Source organism: Oxyura jamaicensis, chromosome 1 (genome assembly GCF_011077185.1).
Source record: "Oxyura jamaicensis isolate SHBP4307 breed ruddy duck chromosome 1, BPBGC_Ojam_1.0, whole genome shotgun sequence".
In the NCBI taxonomy this organism is placed as follows: domain Eukaryota; kingdom Metazoa; phylum Chordata; class Aves; order Anseriformes; family Anatidae; genus Oxyura; species Oxyura jamaicensis.
This window is the reverse complement of record NC_048893.1, coordinates 69489890-69511423: the sequence shown is the minus strand read 5'-3', so window position 1 is coordinate 69511423 and position 21534 is coordinate 69489890. Positions and strand designations below refer to the sequence as shown.

The following is a 21534-nucleotide window of genomic DNA, read 5'->3' as shown; positions in this document are numbered from 1 at the left end:
CGGGTCTCTGTGCGGCTTGCCGGGGACGGCGGGACGCGAGGCCGCGACAGGCAGGCACCCGCGAGGGGAAGGCCTAGGCCCGGGCCCGCCGCGGAGATTGGACACCGGCGGCGGAGGCACGGGGGGGCTCATGGGAAATGTAGTTCTTCCCCGGAGCCGGCCGCTCCGCCGCCGAACTACTCGTTGCGAGGCCTGCTGGGAGTCGTAGTTCATCTGGCCCCTCACTTCCGCAGCGGCAGCTCGCGGCGGCGCCGGAGAAGACTACTTCTCCCAGTGCGCACCGCGCGGCGGGCGGCTGTAAACAAACAGCGCGGAGGGCTGTGGCGCCTGGGGGCCGCGCTGGGGAGTGCTGAGTGCCGGGGCCCCACCGCGGGGGCCGGGGGCACCCATGGACGACAGCAAGGTACGGGCGTGCCCTGCCCAGCTGGGGCGGGGGACAGCGGGGCTGGGAGGCTGCGGGAACGAGGGAGGGGCCGTCCCATTAGCTCTCGTCGCTTTCTTAGCGAGGTATATCAGATCCCCGTATCTTCTACAGAAAATAGCTGATACTAGTCAGTAAGAGCTGGCTGCTTTGAAAAGTTTCACTGTTGTTATTTTGTAGGGCTACAATTCATTTCAGAACAAATTCATGGGGCTGCAGGTTGCCCTTAGAGTTTGGTGGCTGTGTTGAAGAGATCCCATTGCTGTTGGGAGGAGGGCGTTTCTCATTTTTGTTGCTACCTCAGAATGAGGCAAGCACTTTTTATACTTCATTTTATAGCCAGCTCCATCTTCCAGCTCAAGCCAGCATGTCCTTGAAGCCTTCTAAAAGTTCAATTGAGTCACATTTTGCTCGTGCCCTTTGTTTGAAGGGCTGGACTGTGTGATCTGAGAGACTTATCATGGAATTGAACGAGTGTGACTGTGAAAGGAATTTCCCTATAAAAATGAGGTCATTGAATTACATCATTAGTGAGGTAACCACTCTATAGTTACATCCACTGAAGTTCAGAGTTTTCACCTATGTAACAAAGAATTTGGAATTTTAGGCTGTAACGTTTTCACTAATTCTAAGTGCACTTTAATTTAGTCTTACATGGATGAAGAGAGAGTGTAAGAGGCATGGTTCCTCTTCGCATATTTTCTCAAAATGAGAAGGAAGTAGTAAAAACTAAAGGGAGAGACAGAAGATCTAAGGATTAGATCTAGAAAACTTCTTTCACGCTCAGGTTTAAAAGGATGTTTATAAATTATTCAAATGAACAATAAGAAATAACCCCACCCCTGCTTTTCTGTAGAGCTTCTGTGAGGCTTGGCTTGCTCTGATACTGATCTAATTTATTCTTGATGTGGTTTGAGCTATTATTGGTTGTCCAAGGAATAGAGTTTAGTGATGTAGCTGTTCTTTGTCAGTTAATCACAGTTAAAATAGCACTTACATGCCTCCAAAGTATTTAGACATAAGAAAAAGGAGAAATTCTGTTACTGTAATTTCAGCATTGATAGGTGATACTAGTTGATTAGTTTACAAGACTGTACAATTTGTTATATTTATTATATAAATCAGGAAGCAGGGTGTCTGTATTAAGGTAAGAGGCGTTTTTCACATTTGTGGTAATAAAAATAACCTTGGTAATTTTTAAAATACAGTTCTACCTAGCTAACTGCAATCTTTTTTATTTATTATGGGTAAACTTTCAAAATACTTCTGTGACTAATCAACTTCTCAGTTATCACTCAGTATCTACTTTTTCATTATAACACTAAAACTGAAACAAGAACAACAACAAACAGAAACAGTTTGGGTTTACCCTCTTTTATTACAAATATTTTCTTCTTGTAATGAGAAGATAGCTTTTGAAAATAAAGCTTGAGATGAAATATATTTTTCTTTTTAAAATGTACTGAACTGAGCAACATGTGAGTAGATGAAGGTTTAAGAAAAAGTGTATTTGGGAAACAAATATTACACTGATAATGGTATTTTTTAATTGAAAGTAGGATTCATTTTTGAAAAAAATGTATACTGCATCATTCTTTGATTCAGCAGTGGAATATAGTTAATTCCATACTTTTTGGTATGCAAAGGAAAACAGCTGTTTAAAATGTCATCTTAGTTTACAGCTACTGTTAGATACATGAATGGGGGCGGAAGAGCTTGGGAAAACCTTTCGTTATCCACTTAAGATGACCACTTGACTCCTCAAAATTTTAATACAGTGGACATCATTCTCTTGCAAACTTTTAATTCCATGTTATTTTCTCAAGTTTGAACAGGCTTGTTCTTGGTGGTTGTCTTTCTTTTGCTTTTAAATAAATAGCATGAAGAAACAAATTCCTTTATACTTGTGAAAGAGACTGTTGCTGCTGAAAGGATGGGTGCTCAGCTCAGTCTTGGTGTTCCTGCAGACTGGTCCCATGGCTGTGGACAAGAACTGGAGGTCCAAGTGTTTTTAAACTTCTGCAAGCTTATGATGAGGCAAGTGAAAGAAAAGCCCTTAAATAAGTCAGAGGCTTTTCAGGTGCTAATGTGGTCTGAGATGAAAACCAAACGCTCAGACTAGCTGTTCATATGGGACATTAGTATTTATGGATCAAGTGTCTATAGGTGTCTTGTCCTGTTGTTCACACAGCCTTTGCATGTTAGGGAAAAACTTGGTGATAGGGCAGGGGAAAGCCCACAGCAAAGGCCACACGTGAAGAGTTGCGCTGCAAACCCTGGCTCTGATACATCAAATATCCGTGTGTGATCCTGAGGCAAGGGGAGTTTGCTGTATATCATGAGTGACAGGAATACAGACATCCCTTGGAGGGAGTGCAAGAGCAAGTTAGGCGTGAAATCTGGGTAATATACTGGGCAGGACAGGTCTTCATTCATGAGAGATCCTCCAGCACTTCTCCACCTGTGACTCGCTGTTGTGGGTGACCGAGATCACAGAGAGAGGGTCCATCTTCCAGGCAGTCCTGAATCGACTCCGAGGAATGCTCTGAATGCTGCAACAGGGACTGAGAAATAGCGTGGAGAGCGAAGCATGGGATCTGTTTTCATACTGATCCAAGCTGTTAAGGGGAGTGCCTACTATGTTTTTACCCTTTCGGGCTTTTCTAGAGCATGTAGGTTTGTAAAGTGCTATAGTATTCTTCCATCCAGGATCTTGTTCAAACATAAAATATTTCCATTGCTGCTTGTTTTGAAATATAAAATCTAAATAGGTTATAATTTGAGATAGGCAATTTTAAATCCTCAAGTGTTTTAACAAGTCACTTGTTGCTGGACAGCATTGCTTACCTGATGCATCTGCTTTTTTATGTTTACAGTGGGTAAGTAAAATGGACTAGCCTAAACCCCACAGAGCAGCTAGAACAATTTTATTTCATATTTGTAGTGGGCTAGGAGGATAGCATTAGTCTAGGAGGATAGAATGTAGTATATCATTACTTGACCATTGGTGTTGCGTGTTTGAAGTGCCAGATAGTTTTGAAGTGCCTGGGTTCTTTTAGTATAACCTCTCAGTGTGCATGGCACATTGGTGGATATGCTTCCACGAGGCTATAGTTGTGTTCTGTGGGCAAGAAGAGGATTCTGATCTATTGAGAGGTAAGGCTTAATGCAAATGATTGGTAGAATCTAAATAGCAACTCTTGCCCTGTACCTTACTGCTTGCTCATCTTGACTTGTGGACACCTGCTTAACGCTTTATGAAATCTTGATGTTTATTTGTAGCTTATGCTTTTTTTTTTTTTTTTTTGAGTAGACATTTCAGCAAAAATAGTCTTTACATACCTGTGGTAAAGATTACCTTCTTAGTACATTAATCACTTTGTATGAGTAGACCTTTAGGATTAATTTCTATTGACATAACTGCTTAAGATTTGTAAGTTGTTTGCTCCTTTAGTATCTTAGGTTTTTGGGTCATTATCAGATGCATTTTTTGAGTGCTTGCTCAGTGTGATGCAGGATGCTGAGTCTGCCAGTGAAAGTTGTCTAACTAACCTGTATAAAGCATATAAAAATGCCATGCAATGGAGGAATAACCAGCATGCTTTCTAGCTGAGTTATATCTACAACTGTGAGTGATATGCTGTAACTTAAATCACTGAATAACTTCATTTTTATTAGGAGACTTGTGGCTAACTTAATTTGATTATTGGTTTTGAGAAAACACTTGCAAACATGACTAGATATGTTTTTTCCCTTCTACCATAATGAATGTAGTGCTTAGGCTTGGTTTTTATCCCAGTCATTTTTATAGCTTTATGTAATTCCTGTGCATCATCATTACTTTCACTCTAAGTTAGATTTTGCAGACCTATACCTGCAGCAACGAATACAAACAACAGTCTGCTTAAGGTGATTTCTTGAGCTGGTTCTCAAGTCCTGGCTGCTGTAGCACTTGGGAGCTATCTGTGAATGAGCTGTGAGCTGCTGCAAGATACTGAACTGGTCAATGTTCTCAGCATTGCTGAGATGCTTTGGGTAGCACTGTTTTGTTCTGCCAGGTTGTTCAGTACCTGGAGGGGTACCAGGCCAGCTTTGCCAGAAGCAGCTCAGATCCTTGGGGAATGCTAGCAGCCGTTCTGTGCATCTCCTTTGGAAGGAGGACTTCTCCGTGACATGTTCTGGTGGTGCCATAGAGATCTGCTGGATCCCTTTAGGCAAAAAAATAAATATAATCCAGAACTCTGATAGCTTCAGTTAGCTGCCCTGATACAGACAAAGCCATTTTCAATTCCAGGTCAAATAATTTTGAACACTGTTACCAGGTGAGTGATACTATGATCTAAGTGCTGCATCAAAAAGGGAGGAAAGCTATGTTCTATTCTCTGAAGTCTGACTGAACTGAAATAAGGGCTTGGATTTGTGACAGATGCATGTTATTAATAATTCTGTGACATATTTTATCATTAGTTTTGCTCTGGGTCTTGATGGTGTGTGACTCCCTGAAAAAACAAATCCCCACTGCTGAATGCTAGCAGCTCCCACCCCTTTATAAACTTCAGAGGAATACAAAGGGAATACAGTATGTTTGCCTGCTTGTTTTTTGTTGGTTTGCTGCCTTGGTCAACATTATCTAGCACTTCTGTCCTTTTTTTCTTTCACATCAGCATAGCAGCTGGCTGCGCAACCACGACTCCAAAGCCAGGGAGATACCATAGTGTGGAATGGTGACAGAGGATTTACCAGGCCTTTTTTCCCCAGTTGGGTTGCTTCAGGTTATAGCCAGAGCTTCTAAATATTGGAAAGGAAAAATTACCAAGGATGCAGGATTTGGTTAGATCACTTATTACACTGTCTGTGCAGGGTGATGCCTAATTATATGGTGAGCTGTGGTTTAGGAGCCATGGAGACAGTGTGAATCTTTCAGGATGGTGTGAAGGCAGATGATTTGGGCCTTGCTGCTGAAAGTGAGAGTTAAAAGGAGGGAAGCTCTTCATTATTTCCATACCTGGTGGTAAGAGCATTGGCAAGCAATGACTTACGACGTGCAGGCCTTTTTTCCTCCCATAAGACACAGCTTGTGTGCAGGGCTGGTGCAGTGATAAAAGATTCCGGGGGACAGGAAGTGCAACTGGTGTACCTCTCTGTAGAAATCTCTCAAGTTGATGGGAGGGAATAGAGGTAATTGATAATGGTAGATCCAGGATGCAGTTGTGATGTGCAAAGTAGTCCACAACAGTGGTTGAATTAGTTGCAGACTACAAAGTGCCTTTAACTGTTTTGTGTCCATGTCTGTAGATATAGCCACAAAAACATGATCCTCTTACAGCAGGGACAATGCTTTCTCCCTTACCCTTCATACATTTGCTTTGTTGACGTGACTCCTACCTTGAAAAAGACACCAGGTGCATATAAGCTTACACAAAACACTTTACAATAACAGGTCCTTAAATGGATTTTGTGAATTTGTGGTGTTGGATGGATTTGAATGATGTGGAGCTGTGCTACTTGTGCATACTCCTCTTTCTTGGTGCCTGCCCAAGGCTCTGGCCTTGAAGAGGCTGGGTGATGTTTGCAACTAATCTTAATTCTCTGCTTGTGAGAAACAGCACAGTAGCAACTGCTCATCTGCTTGAAGTAGTGGTGGAAAGGCGTGACTGTGATCGAGGGCTCACACACTGCTTGGGGAGTCAGAGCTCAAAGAGTGGCTGAGGAGAGAGCTGGTGTGTGTCTCTACAAGGGCTTTTCTAGCTCTTGAATTCAAAAATTTAGCTCCAACTACCTTGTGGTGACCCAGAAAAGCCTCAGGTGTTAAGTCTTGGAGAACTTAGGTACTTTGGATGTGGTGTGCAATGTAACATCCAGAACTCTATCTGGGGATGTTTTCCTTGACATGCAACAAGTTGCACAAAGTTTTATATAGAAGCAAGTGATTGGTACAGATGTGGCAGATGGTCCTTTTGTCTTGGACCAGGTTGTACTGTCCTGCAGCACCAAGTTTAACGGCTTACCACATGTGTTAATTACAATCAAGCCTGGAAAACAGTATCTGAAGATCTTAAGAATACTTTGGTGGAGCAAATGGATTATTCAACTTGTGTTCTGTAGTTCAAATGTAAAAGTGACTTTTTTGTTTGCTTTTCTGAATGTGCTAAGTTTGTTTCATTATCACTAGATGTCCATTAAGTACTTTCTCTTCCTCCATTTGGTTGTGGGGGCAGCTACTCCTGAGTAAATTAGGAGAGGCGATATACAAAAGGCTAGATTATGTTGGCATGTGATTGTTGACTACTTTGCCAAAGAAAGAATAGACTCAATTGTATACTCCATTTTTTTTCATTCTAGCATATCAATTCACTCTTACTGTTTTTATTGCAGCCTGCAAGTTTGTAGAACAAGTGACTTCTTTGAATGTCAAAGCTGACTTGTTTTGTAGCATTGCAAAGTAGAAAGTGCATTTTTTTCATTATGAACTCTGATATTTTGAACAGTGCCTTTTAGAAAAAGTACAGTTTATACACAGTATGGTGAAATACTAAGCTAGCAGTGAAATTCTTATATGTAGGTGTGTTTCTCCACACCCCCTCCATTCAAACAGTGTGGTCAGAACGCAAATAAAGAGAAATTCTCACTTCACAGGGGAAGTGGGGTGTGTGGCTGATGTAATGCTTACAGGGCAATGCTACCTGATGGCCAGTGTACTGTTTCATAGCATGTCTAAGACTTTCATGTGCCACATTCTAATGCTAAGACTGAAATACTTGGGTGGGGAAGCACAGAATAAACACCAAGGGAACTATTCCCTTCTTTTATATTTGTAACAAGAGAAGCTTTCAGAACTGTGAAAAGGAACCACAAAGAAAAGGGCAGAATGATCCAAAACCTTCAAGGGATAGGACAAGCTGTTACAGGGGTTATATTTCTTCAGGGGAGATCTAAGTTAGTCACTGGAAAAACTTGATACTGGGATAGGTTGCATAAGGAGGTGATTTTCTATGCTGTGTAGCACTGTTTGTAAAGTGAACATGCCCAAAGTGCTTAGGTTCAGCTCCATTGGAGGCAGCAGACGTAGGGCTTAGTGTAACTGAATTCCTTGTTCAGTAAAAATCTCCAGAAGATTCCTTTGAAATAAATCAAGATGGAGGAAGTTCAGATGGGTGGTGGATAATTCTGAGGTGTTTTGTCTTTAGAGGAGGCTGAAACTGTAGTCATTTTACTGCAGCAAAACTAGGTTTTAGGTTGTAATGATATAAATCTTTTTTTCTTCCAATTTTAAGTGTTAAAGTCAATAAGGTATTATTGAGCTGGCAATTACTAGGGCATGAGTTGTTAATAATACTAAATCATTTTTGCTAGAGAGTTGACTGGTCATATTGAGCCAGCTATAGGCACAATGACGTGATTTCAGTGTTCCCTTTGCAGAACATCATCTCTAGCATATTCTTCATTTCCAGGTTGTTGGAGGCAAAGTAAAGAAGCCAGGCAAGCGAGGTCGTAAACCAGCAAAAATAGACTTGAAGGCAAAACTTGAAAGAAGTCGTCAGAGTGCAAGAGAGTGCAGAGCCAGGAAAAAGCTGAGGTACCAGTACCTGGAAGAGCTGGTTTCAAGCCGAGAGCGAGCCATCTGTGCTCTCAGAGAAGAACTCGAAATGGTAAGAAACTATCACTTAATGTAATGTTTGGTATCATTCAGGGTCTACTCTCAGGGACATTTGTTCTTGAAATCACTGTGACTAAAATGAGTGGGATTTGGCCAGCCATAAAGCATGAAAGCATCAGAAACAGATGGACTCAGCTGCTTGCCTGCTTTGCATGCTGAATAATGAACTTCGTGCTGCAAGTTATCAGCTGGTTTTGAATTGGATGTGAGCAAAGAAAGCACCTTTGCATAAGACTCTTTGAAGCATTTCTTTTGGAAAATCTCTGATAGAGATTGAAAGAGGTAGAGTTTGGAAAGAGTTAGGGTAAAATATCAGTGGGGACATACACGCACAGTGTGTTAGTGCTTCCAGTAGACTTTTGTCTTTGTGGGGGAGGCTGGTTCTTGCAGCATACTCTCTGTTTACATGTGTAAATGGTTGTGGAGCTCTCCCGTGTTTAGAACATGTAGAAGATGGCTGTCTTGGCCAAATAAGCTGCATTAACAAAATAGAATGTTTCATCTAGAAATAAAGACTCAGTTCCTCACTGATATGGAGATGTCATTGATGTTTCATTCACAAGCTTTAGGCTTGTTTGATGAGACAGGGCTGGTCACCAGAAATGAATAGGGTTAGTATTAGGTGGAAAGTTAGTCAATTGACCATTGGCTCTTCAGAGTGTTTTGGGGTTTGACAAATAAGAATTTAAGACGAGGGAACTAGGAATAAGGCAAACATTCTGTAACTCTGCCTTGCACCATAAGGAAGGACCTCTTAATAGTCAATCAACCCCAGAGTCATGTGAAATATTTGTTTTTAATAGGCCATGAACTGGAACGGTATTCTGGCATGCTAACAGCAAGAAAATGCACAAAGTGTTCCATGTTGTTTAATAATTACAGTATTGTGTCTACCTCTGCCACTGAGTAGCAGTTTATTGACTGAATCAGGATTTACTGAGGCCAGGTATGCAACCATGGACACGTGCTTAGCTCATTAACGCTCTGCAGTTTTGTAAGAGGCTTCAGTCCAGTAAATTCAAGCCTTAAATGAATATACCGGAAGGTAAAGATTACAGCTCTGTTTTGTCTGCTAATGTGATCCTGGCAGTTTGCTAATGCCCTAATGTGTTTGCGTATTTCAGTACAAGCAGTGGTGCATGGCAATGGACCAAGGGAAAATCCCCTCTGAAATAAAAGCCCTTCTAACTGGAGAGGAGCAGGGCAAAGCACAGCAGAACTCAACCAAACTTGCCAAGGCTGGGAAGACAGAAGCAAACAGCAGCAATCCCTGTAGGTATCCAGCCTATAATTAATTCCTATTTTGTTACATCTTTTGTGGTGTAGGAGGATGGCTGTGGTGTGGGAAGAAACATAAGGATGTGCTCTTGGGCACAAGTAGTTGATTGAAGCAAAGGGCATAGTGGGTGGTACAAAGACTCTGTGTAATGTTTACATGGACAACACAGAAATTATACTAGTAAGGAAGCTGGGCAGTTATTTCAGAAGAAGGCTCAATTTTAGTTTCAGTAAGGCCTGCTAAGACTTAAGACTAATCTTTTACAACATTTTCTCTTTTCTTAATGTGAGGGAAAGGGAGCACATAAAACAATCTAATTTTTAAAATTCCATCAAGAAAATATTATTTTATTTGCAAACACTCAAAAGTGAGAAATACTGGACCTGTCATTTCTAATGGAGTCGTCTTTCTCCCTCATTCGTGTTTGTCAAGGGAATGAAATAAGGCTCTTCCAGGCATGGAAAGATGATTTTATATTTTGCGATCTTTTCATTTTGTTACATGCATGCAAAGGAACAGTTAAGGCAATATAGGCAATTCTCCATCTCCTGTCTTCTTTTAATATTTCTACAGATTAAATTACAATTTACTGTATTTTTTAAATTACGTATTCTTAGCTCTGTTTTTAAGAAATGATGTGAAAATCATGTTTGTCACTATAAGTCTTCCTCCATGGTGCATCATTCACAGGAGCTGAATGCAGAACCTTCCACACTGCAGCAGAGATAACTTGGTAGCTAGCAGAAGAATGCTGTTATCAGAGAAGTGGATGCATCCCTGGGTCCAGGGGGAAGGATGCCAATCTGCTGTCTTCTCTTTGCTCCTCCCCACATGAAACTCTTTGCTTGTGATGTTCATAAACTTGCATGGAGTGGGGCTTCTGGGGTAATAGGTGTTTCTGTAAGCGAAGCCTTGTTCTTCCTTTCTCTACACCTCCCTCCCCAAATACAGCTATGCAGCTTTTGGACATTCCCAGTAAGAGATGAGGGCTGCCTTTGTATTAGAGGTATGAGCCCAGAATTAGACTGGCCTTGTGGTCAGTAGTTATGTGGTTGGTAACCATTGTGGGAGAGTGAGAGATTCTGTAACATAAAAGCAAGAGGAGGATCCCATAACAGCTTTGCTAAAGCTAAATGGAATATTATAGGTCAAGGAAAAGGGGCCTCATCAAAAGCTTCCAGTAAGAAGATAAATAATAATGTTACTTGCAACCTAGGTAAAGGTGTTGCTTTCAGCATCCATTTATAATGCAGCATGTATTTTATGTTATTGGTGCTCTTGAAGAGGTACTATGTATATGTCCATACTTCTTACCCTCAGTAAGATGGTCAGAACATCTCCCTACACCCTGCTTCTAGCAGTGGAATAACCGTCACCTATTCCCACCTGTCAAGCGCTGCTATTTTTCTGTATCTACCTATAGTTTGGGCCCATGTATCTTCCTGGGCTGCAATGTGATATGAACTCGGCTGTGCTAGCCTAATTTCCCAGCTGAAGATAATGCCAAGAACTGTTAGCAAGGAAAACAAGTTGCTTCTGCTGGTCTCACCACGAGAGAGACGATGGCAAAAGTCTTGTGGGCTGGTTCAGGGCACTGACAGATAACCTGCCACTTTATTTATAGTGCACTTTCTTCTGTACATGCTTTTTGTGTGTGTATGATGAAATGTGGAGAGTGGAGCTCTCAGTTTTTTCAGTGGGGCTTTTGCTTTGCTTATTCTGTTTGTGACTGTCTTTCTCTGAATTTTATGAGATGCATGGAATGTTTTTTAATCTTATGTTTTCTTTGTTTCATAGAATAAATATTATAATGAATGACTTGCTAGACTGAATGTTGCATTCTTTTTGTTAAAGTAGTTGTCTGTTTAGAATTATCTTAATTTAGGATTAGTCAAAATGACTGAAAATAATAAAGTGCCATATTTCAGTTTACAGCACACAGTTGTTTTCTGAATTCCATTCTGAGATCTCATATTAATCCTTAAAGCATGGTTTTCAGTATACTTTAGATCTTCCACACATGTGCTTAGTTAGCAATTGCCAGAAGTGTTGCATAGACAGAGAAAACTGTTTTGAAAGGTTAAGTAACACGGAAGCAGAGATGGGGAGGATGAGGTATGGTTATTTTTTTCAACCCCCCTTTTTTAAGCTCTGAACTGCAGTTAGTTCTAGAAGACAGCAACAAGGCCAACCCGTAAGTTGAATGCTTGCCTGTCCCCTTTTTCTGTTCTCTGGAGGAAAGCGTAGTAGGCCAGATGTCCAGAGCTATATTCTGTGAACCTTGCAGTTGGAGTTTGTAACATGAACGTGCCAGAGGTTTAGTGTGGTTGTTTTGGATTAGAATTAGACTTACACAGTACCTCTGATTTTGTATATAAGGTATGTGTTATACATAAACATACTTCTAAGTATCTGCCCGAATGAGGGATGTAGAAAACTTTCAGAGGAGTTATGATACTCATGACAGGAACAGTTTCAGTCTGTGATAAATGCAGCACTGATGTCATAATAAATATCATGCTTTCTCTCTTCCTTCCAGTCTTTTTGTTTCACCTTCTCTGATACTATAAAAGAAATTTCTTGGGTAGTTTTCTTTTATGGAGGAAATGGGGAGCTGGAATTTTCAGATGTGATGAGTAACAGTTTTCATCTGTTTCACATCCTAGTGGCTTCTGCTTCTGGGCTTAGCCACTAGTTGGCATTGCAGGGTTGTGTTGGGCAAGCTCTATGGCACACTTAGTGGCATCTGTGTTCAAGCAGGTTTTTTGTGCATCGTGCAGATGGGACAGGAGGCATACTACAGCCTGCGTCATCTTAAACTGCTTACTTGTTTGTCCCGCAAGCCGAAATATGCATGACACAAAGTTAGTGGCTCTAACTGTAGTCTTCCAATCTGCCCTGGATGCCGTAATTCTTAACGATCTGTAGGATTCCCAGCAAGAATCAGTACATAAAGTTTAATGCCTTCTGCCACGTGGCAGATTGTGCAACATTATGAATGTTCTGGCCTTGGTGGATCTGCAGCAGTCCTTTGTTTTGCAGTTTGAACTTCAGTAGTTCTCCTTTAAAGCTAACAAATAATTGTGGTTCTCAGTTGCTACTGTATGCTTGCAGTCTTCATCCACTCTGTAGTGTCTCCTAGAAGTGATACAGCCAGGTCCTCTGACTAGGAGTCTCATATTGTACTTAAATAACAGAGGATGACTTGGTCTTACCCTCTATGTGTAAGATGAGTACAGCCTTCCATCCATTTCTCCTGCAGTGAGTCTGTGCAGCTGATTTTCTCTCAAACAATGAAAAAAGGAAACAAACCTGGAAATGCCTCACTTTCCCTCTTGTCATGGAAATCTAATGGTCAGCTAGAACCATTTGTCCAGCTGAAGGTGGGTATCTCTTGGAGACTCTGTCCACAGTTGTCCAAAAATAGTGTGTGTAGTATTTAGTGGTTATAACAATGACTCTGTTACAGTAAGATGTAGTAAGACTGAGCTAGATGTTGATGGTGTAAGCACTCTACACTTGCACTAATGCTTTTGGAGATCTTAGCCTAAGAACTGGTACCAGGTAGTGGAAACTTGGTAAGAAAAAGATGTAGTAAATTTTGTCTTTTTTTAAAAAAAAATCCCAAAAATACACTTGTAACAAAGAATCTTGAAAAGTGAAGTGGATACATTTAATGTAGCATGTCACGTAACTGAGAACATTTTGCCTAATTATATTACATTTTTTTTAGAAACCATCAATCACAATCTGCTTTCATAATCTGATAAGGAGTGTTTTCGAAAGAATCTGTATTCCAATAAGGGCCAGAGGTGGGATATGCTTCTGTTTTTTGTTGTTGTTTTGGGATGATTTTTTTTGTTTAATATATTTTGAAAAGCTTTTAACTTTTTTTTGACAGCTGGAACCACGACTAGCTTTGGGAGGGTTCCTGTGATTGACTTTTTTTTTAATTTTGCATTTTAGGGTGAAGATTAATGTACATCAATAACTAATCTAGTTCTTCGTGGCATCCAGTGAAGAGACAGAGAAAACTTGGCATTGTAGTTCAATTTGTTGCTTTCCAAGAAATGATGATCTCCTTTATTAGCTGTAAGATTGCTGCTAATATATAAGGATCAAATGTTTTGGGCTAGTCTAAAAGTGCAGAGAGATCAAGAAAAGCTGAAATAAGATCCTTTTTTCTCATTATGCTTCAGTGTTACAGCATGAGTGATAGAGGATCAGTTCACGTAGAAACCCCTGTTGTAGGTAAGGAAGATAAAACACCAGCTTGTGACTTTCCTGATGTTAGTGCCATTGAGCATTTACAGCGCCTCAGTTGACGAGGCATTGGCACAGGCTGCTCAGAGAAGTTGTGGATGCCCTGTCCCTGGAGGTGTTCAAGGCCAGCTTGGTTGGGGCTTTGGGCAACCTATTCTAGTGGGAGGTGTCCCTGCCCATGGCAGGGGGGTTGGAACTAGATGTTCTTTAAGGCCCCTTCCAACCCAAAACATTCTGTGATTAATTTCACTGTAAGTTACATGCATAGCTGAATTTCTTGTACAAATTTGTGCATTTGTATTAGAAAACAGAAGCTTCCAGTTTGCTGTAAAATTTGCAGTATCTCATACTGAATAGTGTGCCACTAGACTACGATTGATGCTGTATTTATGGAATGTATAGATTTGTATATGTAGATATATAGGAATCTGTACTGTCAGTTAGAAATTGCTTAATGGAATAGTTATATCAAGGCTGTTCCTTAGCTTAATTGCTATATTATTTATATCATTGTTTGTGTTTTTCCTTACTCACTTTAAGTTGTAACTAGAAAATGCTGTCATTCATCAGCTAATGATGTTCAGCAATGCTTCATTAAAACAAACCCAACAACTGGCCTTCAGGTTTTTATCTTACAGAAAAAGCACTTGCGGGTGGAAGTTTTGCTTCCATAATTAGTGCAAGATTAGTCCTGCTTTTCTTTGTGTCAGTCTATAACCAAAAACTGGCTTAAATCAACTCTCTTAACTGCTACTTTGAGCAATTCTTGCTATGCTGTCTATATATTGTGGGTAATGCTGACATTCTTAACTATGCTGCAGCTGATTGGTATTCTGTTGATTAAATAAGATTTTATTTTATGAAGAAAAGACTGGATTGTAAAATACGTATTTTCATGAGACAGGATGTTTGTGAATCAAAACTGATTTGTATAAAAGTTAACTTACCCATACTGTCTTTCTCATGACAACATTGAAAATATATTTTGATCGAGTTATAGAGTGCTGATGACAGCAATGCTGCATATTCCTGTGGCAGAGCATACCAGCAGTGTGACTTCCACATCTCCTTATGTGGCATGCTCCAAATGCCTGCTGATGTAAGAACAATTCTTTCCTACTCCCTATCAAACATAGATCCTGCCGTGTTGCTAGGTCAGTGTTTTCTGTTTTGAATTTCTGGGCTTTTTCTTTCCTCTACCCTAAAGCAGTACTTTGAAATCTCCCACTTTTCCATATGCATTCCTTCCTTCCCTACAGAAAGAGGCTTCTGTGAATCTTCTTTCTTCCCCAAGTGGTCTGGCAGCTATTTTCAAAAGCCATCAAGGCTTCCTTTTCCAGAGGACTACATAAAAACATGAGTTATTCTGCTGTTTCTCTCTGCCTCTGCAAACATGCTGTACCACACCTGTCACTTTAAGCTCTCCCTCATATCAGAGTAAATACCCTTTCTGCATTGCAAGCTCTTAAAAATATCATCAGGCTTTGTAGCTTGGGACCCAATTCATGTTTCCCTGCATAGCCTAGTTGAAGCAGTGCTGATAGCTGCTCACTCCAGAGTGTTTTTGGCTTGTTCAAATGCTCTTGTCTTTAGCAGTATGATCAGGAGGAATGCAGCACTGTTAGCAGAGTGGCAGCAAGCAGCAATTGACGACATTGTGTCTATGCATGTTGGCAGACAAGGCTGACTGACAGCTGGAGAAAGATGATAAAGGTTGTCTGTTTTAATCCCTGTATCACAGACTTCTGTCTTGGGGAATGAGCACAGTTGCAGTTCTGTGGATGTATTAATAAGGAAAAACATAGGCAGAATGATGAATGGCCTCTCATGATTGCTTGCATTCACCCTGCATTTTTTTCTGAATCGTGCTCTTTGCATGCCATAAATCATATAAACTAAACAAACATGCCTGTTATTAACACAGCTTTGCCTTGGTCTATCAGAGATACTATCACCAGCTGTAACCTGAAATATCACCTGTTAATGTGGATTAAAATGATTTTCTTTCAGTTCCTGGGAACCCTCATTCCTCTTGAGTGTTCTTTATTAGTGTGTAAGTCATTTTAGATGTCAGTGAGAATTTTATAAAGCAACGATTTCAAGTTAATTGGGAAGTAGGGAGAGAAGTGCAAGGGTTGTCAAGGATGCTTCTAAGCATCTTTCATGCGTGCACTCATTTCTTTTCTGTCAGGGGATCTGACAGGTGGCCTTCCAAGATGGATTGGGAAGTTCTGTGGTCACAACTTTATTATGGAAAGGAGGAGAGAAAACTCAGCAATGTTTCTTCTGCAGAGGTCAAGCTACAGGAAAAAAATCAAGTGCAGGACTTCTGCCTGGTAGCAATTATTTATCCAGAGGTTAGCTGACATTTCAAGGCTGGACTCCTGCAAGCTCGTCTTCTGCCATCCAACAGAACTTGAGCTGCTTTTCATTAAACATTTAATCTAGGGTTTCAAACTATGTCAGCCTGGACACCAGCTTGTCTTTTTCATTCGGAGTTTTCTTCTAGATAATTCTTTTAACATTCTTCATAGGTTAAAATATTGTTACCTCTGTTTCTATAATATTTGCAGAGCCACCAAAGGACTGTTTTTACAAACTCATTTTCCTTTGGTTTGGATTGAACTGGATGGATTTAGAGTTAGTTTTTGTTTCCCTTCTGAAAGGCAGAAACTTCTTAAATTCTTCCAACTTGCTTCCAACTTGTTTGCTTGTGACCATATCCTTAAATGATACAAAGCTCATAGAACATTAGGATCTCTTTATTTTCCCCCAGTGTTTGGATGAAGCATGAATATGTAACACACTTGTTTGTTTTGTCTTTTATCTTAGTCTTTTATCTTTGTCTTTTATCTTTAATAATACCAGTATATTCTGTCACATTTGTACTGATTTCAGACACTGAGGTTACAAAAACGTTTGCCTGGTAAAGTCTCACGGGAAGGGAATTTGACCGTCACTCTAAAGCAAGTTATTCTGAGTCTTTGTCTTATTCTTCCTTCACCCTGTAACTGCAGCTGCCCACCCTGGACTCCCTGAGCCCTGCTGGTGGGTAGGGGACAAACTGACTGGTCAGCAAGGGCACGCAAGGGCTGGCTGGTGCGTTGCTTGCAGAATACAAACAGGGTGATTGAGTTCTCTTTTCTTTTCCCTGCAGGTGTAACAGCACTTCTTTACCCAGCTGCCAAGTGTTAGTTACCAAAACTGAATTAGCTTTATCAAATAGAGGCTAGAATTGGTAAATGGACTTAAAAGCTGCTGGTGCAGTCTGATTGCAAACACGATTGCATAAGCTGTTTCCCCAGCAAACCAGGTTAGTGATAAACAAATCCCCAAATGAGCTTCCAAGTGCCCAAAAGTCAGAGATTCTTGGTCCCATTTCTGCATTTTGGATCAAATTTTACTGGAGTCCATCTGAAAGAGAAGACTTCTCAGAGTAACTGAAGAGTTTGGAGATTGCTCTGTAAATTTGAAAACAACAGCTCACGTACATTGGGATTTCAAAATTTACAGCTATGGTATGCTGGTGGATGAAACAGTTTCCTTCAAGGAGTTTTATATATTTATGGCATAAATAAATAGATGATTTTTCTCAACAAGCCCTTCTCAGATACTAAAGTACTTAAACTGAAAAAGTTGTCTCTGAATCTATTATTCATTAAAATTGAATATTTGAATGGTGAAAGTCTAGTCTCATGGGATTTATGGAGACACTGGTTTAGGTTCAAAAGCAATTTGTGGACAGCCACCCTTTGTCACATCAACCTTCCTTGAGGTGTCTTGAAATACCTCTTGATATGTCTGTTTTCTGGCCTGTATTGAGGTGGTGGCTGCCTCTGTCGGTGCACTAAGATTATGCATGCTTTAACTTTAGAAAGTCAATGTTTTCTGTTATAGACTGGTGCAGGCAGTGCAACTCCTGGTAAGAGGGCCAAAGGCCACTCCTACAACATCCTTAAGGAAAAAAAAAAAATTAAAGCCCTAAGACTTCATTAAAAGAAAGATGCCCTGGCTTAAAAGAAGAACCAATTCAATAGTATGGCAAGAGCTGTTTCATAGTCCATAGAAATCCTCACAGCAGTTCTGCTCCTGGCAGTGCTTTGAGTTAATAAGAAACTCACTGCTATTACTGCTGCATTTACAGGTAACTTGTTCATAATCTGAAGTCTTGCTAAATCTGGGTATCACTGAATTGCTATGATTCCGGCATTTGCATCAACATGGAGAGGGACTTTGCAGAGTATGTGTTACAGTGGAGATGGTGAATCTACAAGACTGAACTGAAACCTGTGAGAAGTGCTGTAGTGCCTGTGGAAATAAGATGGGTATATACACCCATCCATCTGTGGCCTCTGCTGCCTAATACTGTCTAATTCTACATGTGTTTTTTTTTTCTTTTTTTTTTTTTTTAAAAAAAAGTCCCTGATCACGTACCTGCTTCCCAAACCATGGAGAAAGCATCTCACTCTCTTACAGTTGTATGTGCAGAGAAAAAATAGTGTCTGGCCAGAGGAGAAATTAAATTATTTGGTGATGTAATCTTTTATTTATTTATTTATTTCCTCCTGCAAATTTAGGGCCAAATGAAGAGCTGGTCTAAAATGGTCGAGATGCTGATCCCAAGGGAATTAGTGCTGTCTGGGCCATTTTTGAATTTTATCTAGAGACTGGTTTCATGAGAAAACTGAAAGAAGACTTTACGTGTGTTAGGAGTGGTGTAGAATAAAACCGTGTTTCAGTTCAGGCTGCTCACCAGAAGGTACATTTATATAACAATCTTTCAGTAGGTGTGTTATGTTTTACTAGAAGCCAGTTCAAATAAAGCTCATATAATTTAAAATGGCCTGTTCCACAACATTTGCAAGATTGAAAAGAGCCAACTAATAAAGACACACTAACTTACAGAATCACTTAAGGGGCTAATAACCCTTCCTTTAAGTGTATAGGTCTGGATTTAATATACTTTAAATCTACTTTTTGTTCTTTTAAGCAGGAAGGATCTGATGTTCAGAATGGTTGAACACTCCGAATTTCAGCTGAAATTGATGGTATGCATTCAACACCTTGGAAAACCAACTCCTAAATCAATGTCAATTACCTGTGGTGTGAAGCTGGTTGAGGTGAGGAGACTAGAAAACTCGGGGGATTCTTAACCAGACATGGAAACTTTTAACTCTGATTATGGGTGACAACCACCTTGGTATCACCTCTGGGAGGCTGGCTGAAAATGTTTTAAGTGGTGTGTGCCTCCACTTCTCACCAACTCCGACCCCCCAACTGGAAATTTGTAACAAAGAGCTATAATTTATCAGCTTGTAATAGTAATTTGTAAGTGCAAGCCACTGAATGCCAAAAGTAAACAGGTGGAATTTCCACTTGATGGGTGTCCACTTAATGGAAAAAAATGCTTAGTGTTTGGTACTGGGTCATGTTCCTGCACAGAAAATGCTTAAGAATAAGGAGTGGATGGGCTGGAGATCCATAAGTCCTCTCTCCCAGAACTGCTTCTTTGAAGATGGGGTTGATATGTTTGTGAAACAGGGAGGCTTTGTTTGCTCAGTGCCAAATCTAGTGCAATAAATTCTGCTGGCTTCAGCCTATACCAGCTTGCTCCTTTCCTTCTGACTGTGCACATGCCCATGGGTACAGTGGTGAGCACACTGACCAAGCCCGTGAACCTAACCAGCCTTTCTGTTGCTCCAGAGATGTATGAAGCTCCAGAGGCAGTTGCTGGCTGTTGCACTATTAATTGCATTTCTTATAGCTGCATTTGTGTAACGTTGTTTGGTTTAATCTTAATGTTGTCTTACTCCTCTATAATTTTATTGTGTTAGACATATTGCCAAAATGATCTGTTAAAATTAAATAATTGTGAGAGAGGGTGGAGAGATTTCTCTATATTGCTATATTGCTATGTAACTCTCTCTCTCTCTCTCTCTATATATATATATATGGAGAGAGAGAGATTGATCAATCTCTCCCACAGCATTTTTCCACTTCTTGCTTGGATAATGCATGATCTCCATCCTGAGTCTCTGGCACCCCTGGAGCACTGGCAGATCAAGTGGTACATGGTGGTTGGTGCTATCAAACCTGTCTATCACCTGTCTTAGAATATTTCAAAAATAAACATAATAAATATTAAAAGGAGTGGAAAAGATCTCTCCTTGCACTGATGCAAGGTCAACACTTAGAGTGAAATGGGTGAAGACTGGCAAGTTTCTGTTACCAGGTGCAAGCATGGAGTAGCTGCCATTTCACCCATCAAGTTGCCAAGTATTTTCCATCTTCAGGCCTGCTGTAGCATGGTGCTGTGTTTAGCTCCTAAAGCAGTGGCACTAAGCTACTGGCAGCAGGGGGTCACCTGGCCAAGGAAGGCTGAAACTGCCCTGGGGCATGGAAAAAGCCTTGTGTAGGGCACGGTGTTCCTGACCAGAGCTGGGGGGATGAGGGCCAGAGAGGTCTGCAGGACTGGTGAGAAAGGAGGAGTTACATATGGGCATGGGCACCTGATTTACAGGAACATCACTGCTCCATCAGCTTGTGCATTGCTGTGAACCTTTTTTTTTTTTTTGGACTCAAGAATCTGTCATCTAGCTGCCAACTTACATGATGTTTTTTGATTGATTGCTCTGTGTAGCTTTTTTAACCCTACCTAAAGCTGAAAAGGGTTTATCAGTGTAACTGCATAAAGGGACAGCTCTGCTGGCAAATTTCTCCAAGTTTAGATACAGCTTATGCTAAACTGAATGTATTTTTGCTAGTGTAGCTTTGGCTAAAAGAAGTTACACAGGCAGAGTCTTGCTTACACTTGCACATTGCTTACACTGACACAGCTGGGCCTTGGATTCTCCTGATATGGAAATGTGGTTTAAGGAAGCAAATCTGCACACTTGGTCACTGTGGCAGTGCTGGTTAGGACAGAACTTTCAGGGCAGAACTCTCAGGGCAGAACTGCCCCGTTTCAAAATGCTGGTATTGCATCTGCAGCTGTTGTGTACTGGCACTACTGGACTTCTCCTTGCCAGCTTGTGTAGTTCTACAGCTTCTAGGAGGTGGGAAAGTGCATTTAAGTTCAGAAGAGGGAAAGTCACACAAAAGTCTGTGGTTTCAACCCACTGGTGTGAAAAGCGTTCTTCTGTTTTCATGTTCAGAATGATGTGTGGGAGGCTGTTGGTCTGAAGCAAGGCTTTTGCACCTTAAAGGTGGACTGCCTCTCTTCCTTCCTTTCTTTTGAGCAATGGAGTAAATCTGAAGGCAGCAGCCCCTGCATATGGTAGTGATGGTCTGAGGCCTGCTCCATGTTTACGGGCTGGAAGCTGCCTGTGCATAGGCAACGTCCACTGGAATGCCTTTTGGTCCAGCTGTACAAGGACTCACCACCTACAGCCTCTCTTGACACACCTCAACAGGACAGAGTGGCTCTTATGGCCATGACACCCAGATAATGGGGCTGCCTCCCTCCCCCCCCCCCCCAGTCACCCCCAAAGAAGTGTCCTGGATCCCTCAGAACTCAGATCCAGCAGGAGGTGGGTGACCACAGCCCAGTGATCTCAATGGCAGAGTCATGGCAGTTCTGTTTGGCCTGATGTCTTTAATGAAACTGGTACCCAACAGAGCAACCGCTGGGTTGATCTCTCAAAACCTAACGTTGAAATTAGCATAGTAAGATTGACCTGGTCTGCTTAGACATCCTGGAGACCCTAGATCTGATTTTACTATGTCAGCGGTAATTAAGTGACAGAGAAAAACATATGCTGATGTTTCAGGGACAAGCAACTTGCCTGGAATATGAACCACACAGAGAATAATGGTCTTGTCTCATTTTAAAGGCCCTCTCCTCTCCCCATTCATGGGGATTTTTGTTAATGACTTTGATGAGAAGTATCTCATCCTTGTTTAATGGGGATTTCT

General features: G+C 41.0%; 1 protein-coding gene across 2 annotated transcripts; it reads left to right on the top strand.

Moving 5' to 3' along the window:
* The first annotated feature begins 257 nt into the window (after positions 1 to 257).
* On the top strand, positions 258 to 18633 carry CREBL2 (cAMP responsive element binding protein like 2). 2 transcript variants are annotated; one of them, XM_035308688.1, is made up of 4 exons: positions 258 to 403; positions 7873 to 8070; positions 9203 to 9350; positions 18614 to 18633. In XM_035308688.1, coding segments are annotated over exons 1-4 (363 nt in total). In that variant the 5' UTR covers positions 258 to 388; the 3' UTR covers positions 18616 to 18633. The 2 variants fall into 2 exon arrangements, with proteins under 2 accessions (XP_035164579.1, XP_035164572.1); XM_035308681.1 differs by lacking the exon at positions 18614 to 18633 and adding an exon at positions 10048 to 14237.
* The last annotated feature ends 2901 nt before the right edge of the window (positions 18634 to 21534 follow it).